The following is a 10,800-nucleotide window of genomic DNA, read 5'->3' as shown; positions in this document are numbered from 1 at the left end:
AATCTACTCCATCAATAAAATATGTCATCCTTTGAGTATTTGTGTGTAATTCGGATGAGTAGCTACTTTTAAAATATGCTTTAAACAATTCCTATACATTTAACAAATTTTGCTCTGTTCATAAAATTGCATAAAATTAAAAGCTTCGCTACGCTTGTCTTATACTGCGGTGAAAGCAGTAGGAAAGTCGGGTGAAAGCCTCGCACCAACATTGGAGAAAGTTGGCATGGAGACGACCCTGGTTTGGTTCATCATCTCACTCGTCCCATTTGGAGAACCAAGTTCCAAGTTTTGTTGGGAACTGGAGCTGAGCTTTCTTTTTTGGACTGGCGGAAGTTGGTTGGTGGACTTCTTCGTCGTCGTCCTCGCCTTTCTTATTCTTTCCTCTGGCATTCAAACCGCTCTAGCCAGCAGACCGAGGCGGACCGAGATTTGGGCGAGGTGGACCGATCCGCAGTCACTTCCAATCCCACATCTTACCATTCTACTCTCTCCCTCCGGCTCCAGCTCTCACTCACTTTCTCCAACAAAATCCCTGACTTCTCGTCCAACGCATCTCAGTCTTCCCCATTTCCTTCGTCTTTGACCACATTCGTCTTGTCAGCTCAACTCTCTTGTCTCGGCTTGATTTCCGTGTGACACATCGTCCTGGTGCTGACGACTAGCATGTCCCAACCCACCTCCCACATTACGCTAACACCTAAAATACCTGAAAAAGCAATACTCGACTTCCTTGATATTTAGCTCTTGTTACACAAATCTAAAAATTCTCACATTCCCAACAATCCAGCATCATATTCAGGATGTAAAAAAGTTCAACGAAGAGCGTTGAAAGTTGTTTAAAAGTTAGTCGACTACATATATCCATTGAGATACGGTGTTTGAGCTGGAGAGACCAACAACAAAAACCATGTTTCTCATACAAAAATATACTCAATACAAAGCTGCTCAAGCAGAACAGCAGAAGAGAAAGGTATGTAAAAAACTGAGCAGCATTGTAATAACACACATGTGGTTCCGGTTACTTGCTCTTGATAAAACTTAGGATTAGTGGGGAGGAAAGATACAATAATCTTGAAAATGATTTGCTGCAGGTGACGGAGAAAGAGTTGGCTCAACTGAACCATAAAATAGTAAGTATTTAAAACCAAAGTTACTTTCTCTCGCAAAAATCACTCATCTGCGGTTACATCTGATTGTTACGTCGGAAATGAGTTGCACATGGCACACCTGAGCAGGTGCATTGTTGTTTAACGTGAGAAATTTATTGGATTTTTACGTCAATTGAATTAACACACATTTCCTTTCGTGAAAGTAAGAAACAAGTTGGAAAATTATAGGTTCCGGTCACTGCATGGCATTAAATCGTATAATTATGTGAATTGAAAGCTACACTCATTACATCCTGAACTCGTTTGGGCTTGTTTACAACGATGTGATTGTTACACTGTTATTGTGTATATGCATAAATTATTCTTAGGTCAATGCTCAATTAAGATAATTTATCCTAATAATACGATAATACGTGCATACATATGTTCTTTGTATTAGAAAAATATTGAGACCACACAAGAAATCATTTAGTGATGATGCATATACATATGTACATACAATTTGTTCTCATTTTCATTTTATGTAATCCTAAGATGTCTTTATATCTTTTGACATGTATAAACTACATTTCAATTTAATAGGTAGTAAATTGTAACACCATTTTACCTACATAAAATAGATGAGATGAATCATGGAATATTGTTCTTTGACTTTTGAGAAAAGACATGAACAATACGTTGTGAACAATGCACAATGCTTTGTTAACCTTGGTTCGAAACTACAACCAGCGTCGTACAATATCTTATTTTTATAGTTATATGAGTACATATAATTTTTCGACAGAAAATTTTTATGTATAAGTAGCTATTCATCAATGCTATGCTATCCCAGTGGGTGCCTATTATTCCTTGACATTCAGAAATGCTGAGGGAGAACCAACACGTTTTTATGCCATTACCTTTCTCAGGAATTTATTTCCTTTATTATTGAGCATGAACACATACATATTCTCCGAAACTAAGCATAGGAACCATCCATCCACCAACCAAGGGCACTCACTGCGCGACCAAGGCCAATTTCCCCACATCCTGATTGCTACATTAACACACAACTTTCATTATTACCCACCAGCCCAACACTTTTAATGAACAGAAGGATCGATTATGCGATTCAAAATTACTCCAGCACGTCCAGCAACATTGTAAAATGAAAAATGATTGGCGGAAGAGTGCCGCATATGTTGATTGCGTATTTATTTCAACTCCAGCAGGTTTCTACTGTTTGAACTGAATTATTTGCACTTTGCAGCATAAGAAATCTCCAGACCATGTACCGTGTAAATTAGCTCCATTCCATGTGAGAAGCAGATTAGCAACTTGAGTCATAAGAACGAAACTCGAGAGTTATGTGACTTGACGATGGGTCAGTGAAAGCCGTCGTGGAGTGAACAAATTATTGGAGCAGAAGGGCAGGTGCGGTTGAGGTGATGCAAACTTACGAGGCCTGGCAAGAGGATGCATGGAGACGATGGCATTGCGTGACGAAACCAGTAGCGAAACACTTTACGGAAAGAATATCCGGAAAGCACACGTTTAGCAGGTTCATGTCGTAATTCTCTAATCTAGTTATTGCATCAAATCTGATCACCATTGCCAGAATGCCTTGTAAACACATTCCCTTGTTACCATTTATTGCCCTTCTTCGCCAGGTACGCATTCATGTGGTTGAGTGTATTGCTTTTCTATTTGAACCAGGTTGAGTAATAATAACCCTGGGAGGTAAAAGTGAAGGCACATATGCATATATCTGATTCGCCAAAAGATGCGTCTGTAATTTATTATCGGTTGTACGTACTGGTCCTATTTGAGTATGTTTTTTGATGATGCTATGCAAGCAATCAGCGAGATTACTTGAGAACAATAAGGGCCTCGTAAATAGCTTTTAAAAATAAGTTATGTCAATTCACTTGACGTATAATGCATATAGTATTTATTGGAAGGTGTACGTATGACTGCGTGTGTTACATATTTATAATTTTCGACCAAGAAACAAGATACGTATATTTATGCACAAAATGTATATCCATATGTTTACAATAAATATTTTGTATGATCTTAGGACAAGCTGCTTTCAAAACTGGACGAACATGAATCTGAAACTGCTGATACACAGGATGACGAGGTACGCTTTTTAGATTAAAATTGACGCTTGTGTTTGCACACTCTTGATTCTATTATTCTAAGCAAATGTCAATCTATTAACTAGTGACTATGAATGTATGTACATGTGTGTATATAATAAAATAGAGATACAAGAGCCACTCACTCACTGGCACGTTTTCTCTGCTCCTTACTGACAGTTTCCGCTTTCCTTTATTCTCTTGTTCACAGTGCGTCGTATGTGTAAACGCAAAGGCTACAATGCAAACATATCCATGTGGTAAGTGATTTGTAACAGTTTTTAGAGAAAAGGGTCAAAAAGTTATTGTTTCACATGTTACAATATGACAGGTCACAGGGTCGTGTGCAGGAAATGCTTTGTAAAAACGATTCAAATGGCGGTAGCTCAACGTCTCTTGCCTCTTCGTTGCGTAGTTTGCCGAGCAAAAATCCTTAGATTAAAACACGCCTGCACCGGACCTTTGCCCTCGTCTGCGTCACAATATACGATTGGAAGCCAGTGGTATCACGTTCCTTCGGCATCTCTCTATTCCGTTTCATCTACAATGTCCGCAGTTTCTGGTACTAATACCATTTATGCATGCCTTTCATTATTTCTAAAGCTCTATAAAAATTAATTTGAAAAAATGAACTATAGGAATTTCAGGAGTCTCTTCTGCCAGTTCTTGCAGCTCTGGCTCTTCATATAAAACCTGTGCTTCCAGTTTTTCTTCCGCGTCTCTCAAAAAGAGGTCTTACACCAAACAGGGCTACCAACCACTCAGGTAATAAGCGAATGTGTTTACAAAACATTTTGATAGTGATGTTTAATATAAATCATTTAATATAAAAACTAGATTAGAGAATTATGACATGGACCAACTAATGAATAATGGTTAGGAAATAAATAGAGTAAATAATCTGAGAAAAGTTCAAAATAATGCATGCTGAGACGAGAAATAATGATACGATGATATGCTAAATAATGAACCAAGTAGGAAAAAACATGGGTATTTCATTTATGCAAGGTATGAAAGAAGGTCACAAATAATACAAGAACTGGATAGATAAAAAAACTAGTAATACACACATAAGGAAGAATTAATACATAGGATAATACATAAGATAGTTTTGAGTATTTTTGTACGGGTTTCGTCCATTCACTGGTAAAAGTTCTTGGTATCAGAGACTCAGGAACATTATAAGTGGGGGATGGAATATATCTTTTCCATTCTGCAAAAAAAATTCATAATCAATTTATTTTGCCTCACTATTTTGCCTCATAGAAAAAATAACACTATTTTAATTCGTACCTGATTCCGGATCTTGAAACGCAGATCCCATAGCCAAACGTCGTTAAGTTCAGAAATGGGCAGGCAGAAAAATTCCGAATCCAAAATGATTATTTTTACATGTTGAAGCTAGTCCCTTGGAATTGAGCCATTTTTACAAAAAATTAGAAAAACTGATTTCTTATGGAAGAGACTTAGAGCCTCAGAGTTGAATAAATTATGAGAAAATTAAACAACACCTTTAAATGCACGTTGTTTTGTACTTTCTGACTAACAATAAGACGCCACGCCACAGTTACAAAAAGAAAAGCCCTGCATTACATACCAATCCGAGTGAGCAGTGTGCCAGAATCATGAAAAGCTGATAACTTGGTGATAATGAAATTAGGGTCAAAAGTAATAGGAAGCTGCGTTGTTTATTTATATGTTCTGATCTCCAGCAAAAACGTATTCATTTATGAAGTACGGCAGACTTATTTAGTAAATTCTCATTATGATTTATATTTCTGAAATTTATTTATCACTCTCATTAATTTGTTGTTGTCCCTCAGAACATCGTCCCCCTCTCCATCACGTAGTCCTACGCGAGGCTCTGGAATTTCTACCAAGTTTACACCTCCACCACCACCATCAGGTAAACCCAAAGAAGAACAAACAAAGTGCAAGTCCCCAGAAAACATGGATGGCTCCGAGCTCCCCGTAACCACCACAAATAACCAGAACGTCACGGGAAAGGGAAAACTTTCTCTAATTCAAGAATTCCAAAGGGAGTTTCGCAACGGAAAATCAAAAATTGCGAACGAGCGGAAAGGAAGTGCTGGATCCCAGAGAAGCGGAAGTGGCAGCACGAGAATAAAGTAAGAATTATTTCTCTTATTTTATAGCATGAGAAGGGAAATGGAATAGGAGTACCTTTGCTCTATACGTGTTGTAGTACCAGTGAAAGTTTTGACCGTGACAGCGAACTTGTACGGAGTTGTGAATCTTATTTCTTCCCTTGTGAGTTAAAAAACTTAATTTACGTATCTCTGCACTCTTAAGGTGCTGCTGAAGCATAGTTTATGTCGTTTACCAAGTAAATAAATCGGTTTCAACATTCAACCAGTTTCAATTATGGGCACGATGAATCACCAATCACATCCAATTTTGTTCCACAAAGTGGTGCATCAATAGAAAGAACGAAACAGTCTACAAAATCTTGAAACATGTTAGAACAACTCTCATTTGCTGATTACAACAAATTAAGAAACTTCAGGTATTCAAATTATATGGACCACGTGTAACGAACATCAAACATAAACACGAATAAAAACAAAAGAGGTGAAGAGTGGACACTAAAATACGACGATGTCATAACCATTAGGGGTTGCTTTATGCTGCTCATGTGAGACAGCAAATGATTGACAAACATGCATGGACAGGTATTTGCTGTGCAAGTACACGCGTAAATATTATGTGTGTGGAAAAGGGGAAGATAAAAGCATACGTCCAGCCGGCAAGTGCGAGTGAGTTTTCAATGCAGGGGTTGCATTAGAAGAACGAGCTAAAGATTGCTTTCTCCTCCTTCTTCCCGTCGTCGTTTCGTAATGGAGATGAAACTGGGATAGCGTGAACTGGGAATAAATATTTCAACCTCATTGCGCTTTGTTTTTAACTTCAAGTCTCTGGAGATCCATCTCCTTCAACTTTTAAGAAGAAGCTCACTCTAAAACTGGGCAACATTTAATTCTAATGTGAAAGTGCTGTAATCTCAATTCCGGGGTTTGGCTCTAGACATGGGATACATGCTTTAAATTAAAATTTTATCAAACACTCAAACCATCAAGGTTCGTATTAGTCGCTCACTGATATTCTCACATTTTTCATCATGTTTGCAATTTGGAAGGATGAGGCTAATAATAATCGCGTGTCTATTTGATAATAGCGTTTTTTAATACGTAACACATCCCGTATGTTTCTAGACGTGTGAAATATAACTAGTGTCAAATAATATTTCCATTTTAACCGACCACATTCCTATGTACATACGTGTTTTTCACTGATACGGAAGAACGAAGGTAACTCATCCGCTACCTTTTAGCACTACTTTTCTCATCCATACATATTTAGAGTAGACATCCACTTAAACCTTAAAAACAGGCTTTCCACGAAAACCTTTCTTTGTCCCGATTTGTGCTAGTAACATTTTGGCAAGTTTATCGATTTTTCTTATCCTTGTGAATTCTCTCCTCGCTCAGTTTCCCTTCAGAGGGATTCGTTGCTTTTATCATCCATCCAACTCCCACAACAACTCCAGCAAACCAACCAATCTCATATGCAACACAGTACCCTTTATCCTTTAGGAACGCCAGTATTATGGAAGACGACCGAAAATAGTGGCGCATGTCATGGGGCATAACACGGCTTTTTCAAGCCTTTATTGGACTGCACGTATGCTAAATAAAAAAAGAATAACGTGATGAACATCATCAACAATCTCTTTGTTTGCACAAAAATTACTGCTGAAAGACAAGATTCTTTTAAATATGACTTTGTGTATGAAAAATCACGTGAGCTGTGTCTATGTATTGGAAAAATTGAGCCAAACTGGAACTGTGAACTTAGTAACTGGAAAGAGAAACTTTTGAGAATTTGGGTGGATGAGGGAACAGAAGGTAATCAATTCCAACAGACCCAAATCCAACTTTCTCCTTTCTCTCTCACTCTCTCCCATAGCAGAATATTTCAATATCACACATAAAATGACGCGTACTTTGCACTAATGTCGAGGTTTTCTAACGTAGAGTTGGCCTGCAGATTCGTCTGGAAATGACTGCCTGAATCTGACTTTCTCTTGTCAACTGCGACAAACTTGCTTTAGGACAATATTGTAATTAAAAATTGGATTTAGATACCGCGATCATGTTTTAACTACATCAGCGAGATACACACTTTCAAGTACGTTCAAGGAGTGAAGCAGATGGTTTAAAACAACAATGACAACACATGCAGTACACGCTATATACAGGGTTACAAATTTCATTTATCATACGCTCTAAAATTAGGTTCATAGGGAGTCGTCGTTTCATTATGACTTTAAACAAGACGAGATACGTACATTTGGGGCAGGAGGAGTAAGGAAAAGACGCAATACATAGATTTACTAACGACAACACAGTCGGCGAGTATGTTATCAGCATCATTGCTAACATCGAATGCACTTTGCGTGTGTATTTTTCCTTCAAATAAATGGACAGGAGGTTCAAGATAGCCATTCTGTGTGTTCCTGGTGTGGGGTGAAAGAGTGAAAAGCTATCTCACTCCTGAGGTGTACGTCAGGCTTGGAAGCTTTCACTTGGATACATTTTACGATTCCTTCAGCCTCCTATCAAAGTAAAGCCAATCGGAGTTTCATCTCTGCCACGACAAAGAACTCGGCGAATTACTTTTATTTTATGCTTCATGCCAGGGTTCAAGGCAACTTTTCACTATCCTCCAATCTACCGTTCTCTCGATGCGCTGTATAGCCTGAGGTTGTATTTATTTATTCGAGTATAGTTTAATCAAGTGGCTTAGCATATAAATAATAAAGAAATTAGGCGGACAGTATTTACTTTTAAGATAATATGACCCTCTGGTAAAAGGCAATTAATATTTACTTGTGTAGTCTCGAAAGAACTCACACTTGTGTATCATTTTGACGTAATTTGTCGAAATGCATAAAAAATAAATGACAATGAAATAAGCGACTCTCAAAAAAGAATTTTCAGACCTGAGGAAATATTCCAAAACTTTTGCCATTCTTTAACATAAGCGTTTTGCTGTGTGTAATTTATTGAAGAGTATAAAACTTTGGTAATGAGATTAGATTAGTTTGTGGTTAGCTTTCACCCAAATATTTCAGGCTATTCTTCTAACTAATAGTTGACCATTATTTTAGATGTGCAAGACTTTTGGTGAATCAAGCCTACCCAACTCATGAATTCGGAGCAGCCAGTGATCATGGAAGAAGCACGTTGTCCATGTCGAAAAATTACAGCGGTGGTGGAGGAAATATCGGATTCCGTAGGGCAACACCGCCCCCCACTTCTCAGTCGTGTCACTCCTTTCGTCGTCTCTCCAGACATGACGCCGTCGCTCCGACCACCGCCGTCTCATCTTCTTCCTCCTTCAAGAAAGGCAGCCTTCGAACCATTCGGGATGAAGACATCCAAGCCAAATCTGATCGACCCTTGGCGTTGTCAAAGGTGGACGAAGTAAAAATGGTCAACATGAAACATTAAATGGATGAACTCTCATTAAAATAATGACTCCCAGTTCTGATTTCCCACAGTCAACAGTCATACCAACGATCGCAATTATTTGCCAAATTCAGCAGTAACGAAACAAATCTACTACTCCTACTGCAATATATTATATTATACATTCAATTCAATACACGGTTCAGTATTATTAGCCTTGATTATACATAAATACATGCACAATTTCTCCAAGGTGCAGTATGATCTATAGATAGTCAGCAATAGAGTGCTTATATAGGTTGAAAATGAAAGGATTCAATAATTCTGTAATAATTCCTTAGGGAGGGGACAAACACATGGAAATAGTTACCTTGAACAATGTCGACGTCAAGTTTGGTTAATAATAACTCGTCAAATATTAATTTGCTAATAATGGTAAATACATGTAAAATGTATTAATAGAGTATGTTAAAAGACTCAATGCCACACTGACCGTATTTCACGTATCGTGGTACATAGCAGGATGAGATGACTGATTGCTTCCCACCCTTTCAAGACGTATGTACCAGAGTTATATTGAAATGAGATGGTGAATAATTTAGAACGAAATTGTTTATCATTTTCGATCATTCCTTATCAGTCTTCTTCGCTCAAGGTTTGTTTGCAAAATATTCAGTCAGTCCACCTTCCTTCCCGACATTAACAAATGAAATGCGTGCAAGTCACAGCAATCCACGGGCAACAATGAGGCAGCACAATGCTGAGCTCCTCCAAAGATTTGAAAACGTTGTGTCCTTTAAGTATGGAAAGGTCAATTCTAGAAGCTCAGTCAGGTTGCAACTTTCTCCTTAGTGAACACTGCAACTCAACTCGTACCATTTTTCTGGTACGAGTATAGACGGCACAGCATACTGCCGTATCAAGAAGACGACAAAATGTTCCTGCACATATACCGTCTCAATATGTCGATCGACTTTCTTTCTTTTCAACTACGAACAAAACTTTCTTTTCATTAATCTTTTTCTTGACATGCTTTTGTATTCAATCGAGTGATTTGTTCCACGTCAGAAAAGGAATAAACTACCTGTGTGTAGTGTGGATCATAAAAATGTTATCTAGGTTTTATTTACGCAAACCTAGTACCCAAAATAAAATGTATAATGCAATACATAGCTTTCATACTTAGATTATAAATTATACATAGATTAGGTGAATGGGTTCCAGATAGAAAACAAATTCCTATACCTACTCCCCGTTTAAAGTAGTCAATAATGCATTGCATACGTTAAAGTCCAAACAATTTTACAAGCGACGTGTATATCTAGTGTTGTTTAGAGAATTGGTATAGTTTATTTACATATTTGTTCATGATAGTGGTCATGTTAAGAAAGATGGGGAGACTATTTCTTTGGTATGTAAAACACTTTGTTTGTGATGAGCCTTGTGCCAAGGTCATGATTTATAGAGAGATCTCGTACAACAGTGATTGTAATTGGTAAATTTTGAGATTTGTAAGTACCGAATGACATGCCACAATTTGTGCGAAATAAATTAGAAAACTAGTTTATACTAAAATAGTACCAGATATGTATGTATTACGTAATGTAGGAATTGGCGATGTTGCCGACCAGTCAGTATGAGGGACATATTTTGCTAAAAATATGAATGTCACCATCCGAACTCGAAGCCGGAACCTCTTGAGTCTCAATCGCTGTACGGTTGGACTACGAGGACATTGCTGTTGCCTTCTACTAACTGGTCTCCTACTCCTATTATTTCTCCCACAGTAAGCAAATATCTGTGAACCAAAACATGTAATTTTAATAGAGAAACAATTAATAAATGCGAAAGCTGTTACTGCAAGTGTATGATGCTCATAGATTTCAATGTAATTTTATAAAGTCAAAACATCAACTAAAATGCAATTTTCATCTGAAGGGCCCAAGGGGGTGACACATACCGATTTTTGAAAATCATATGAACATAAGCTGAAATTTGGTACAAGAAGTTGCTAATTACTTGGAAGCAACTAAGGGACGTCGATCTAAAAAATTATCAACCCCAAATACCCGATGG

At 37.7% G+C, this 10,800-nt stretch overlaps 1 protein-coding gene and 1 long non-coding RNA gene across 2 annotated transcripts; one reads left to right on the top strand and one right to left on the bottom strand.

Moving 5' to 3' along the window:
• The first annotated feature begins 414 nt into the window (after positions 1 to 414).
• Positions 415 to 10,592, top strand: LOC110846968. Its single transcript, XM_022093805.2, has 8 exons — positions 415 to 973; positions 1,095 to 1,133; positions 3,172 to 3,234; positions 3,444 to 3,492; positions 3,564 to 3,794; positions 3,871 to 3,997; positions 5,056 to 5,361; positions 8,424 to 10,592. Exons 1-8 carry the CDS (start codon positions 911 to 913, stop codon positions 8,764 to 8,766), a joined length of 1,221 nt encoding a protein of 406 aa, XP_021949497.1. The 5' UTR covers positions 415 to 910; the 3' UTR covers positions 8,767 to 10,592.
• Positions 4,340 to 5,500, bottom strand: LOC118434962. The gene is made up of 3 exons (XR_004834405.1): positions 5,417 to 5,500; positions 4,526 to 4,640; positions 4,340 to 4,445 (listed from the first exon to the last, which is right to left on the bottom strand). It is a non-coding gene; the product is annotated as an uncharacterized LOC118434962 (long non-coding RNA).
• Positions 10,593 to 10,800: the final 208 nt, after the last annotated feature.

This window comes from Folsomia candida, unplaced genomic scaffold (assembly GCF_002217175.1).
Source record: "Folsomia candida strain VU population unplaced genomic scaffold, ASM221717v1 Fcan01_Sc003, whole genome shotgun sequence".
Lineage (NCBI taxonomy): Eukaryota > Metazoa > Arthropoda > Collembola > Entomobryomorpha > Isotomidae > Folsomia > Folsomia candida.
The sequence above is the reverse complement of the archived record's forward strand: the minus strand, read 5'-3'. Positions and strand labels throughout refer to the sequence as shown.

Bases quoted from the DNA above. Each gene is read 5' to 3' on its own strand.
- LOC110846968 (XM_022093805.2), top strand. From the start codon at position 911: ATGTTTCTCATACAAAAATATACTCAATACAAAGCTGCTCAAGCAGAA. The intron at 3,493-3,563 runs GTAAGTGATTTG...ACAATATGACAG, and splicing joins AATGCAAACATATCCATGTG to GTCACAGGGTCGTGTGCAGG. The intron at 3,795-3,870 runs GTACTAATACCA...AATGAACTATAG, and splicing joins TACAATGTCCGCAGTTTCTG to GAATTTCAGGAGTCTCTTCT.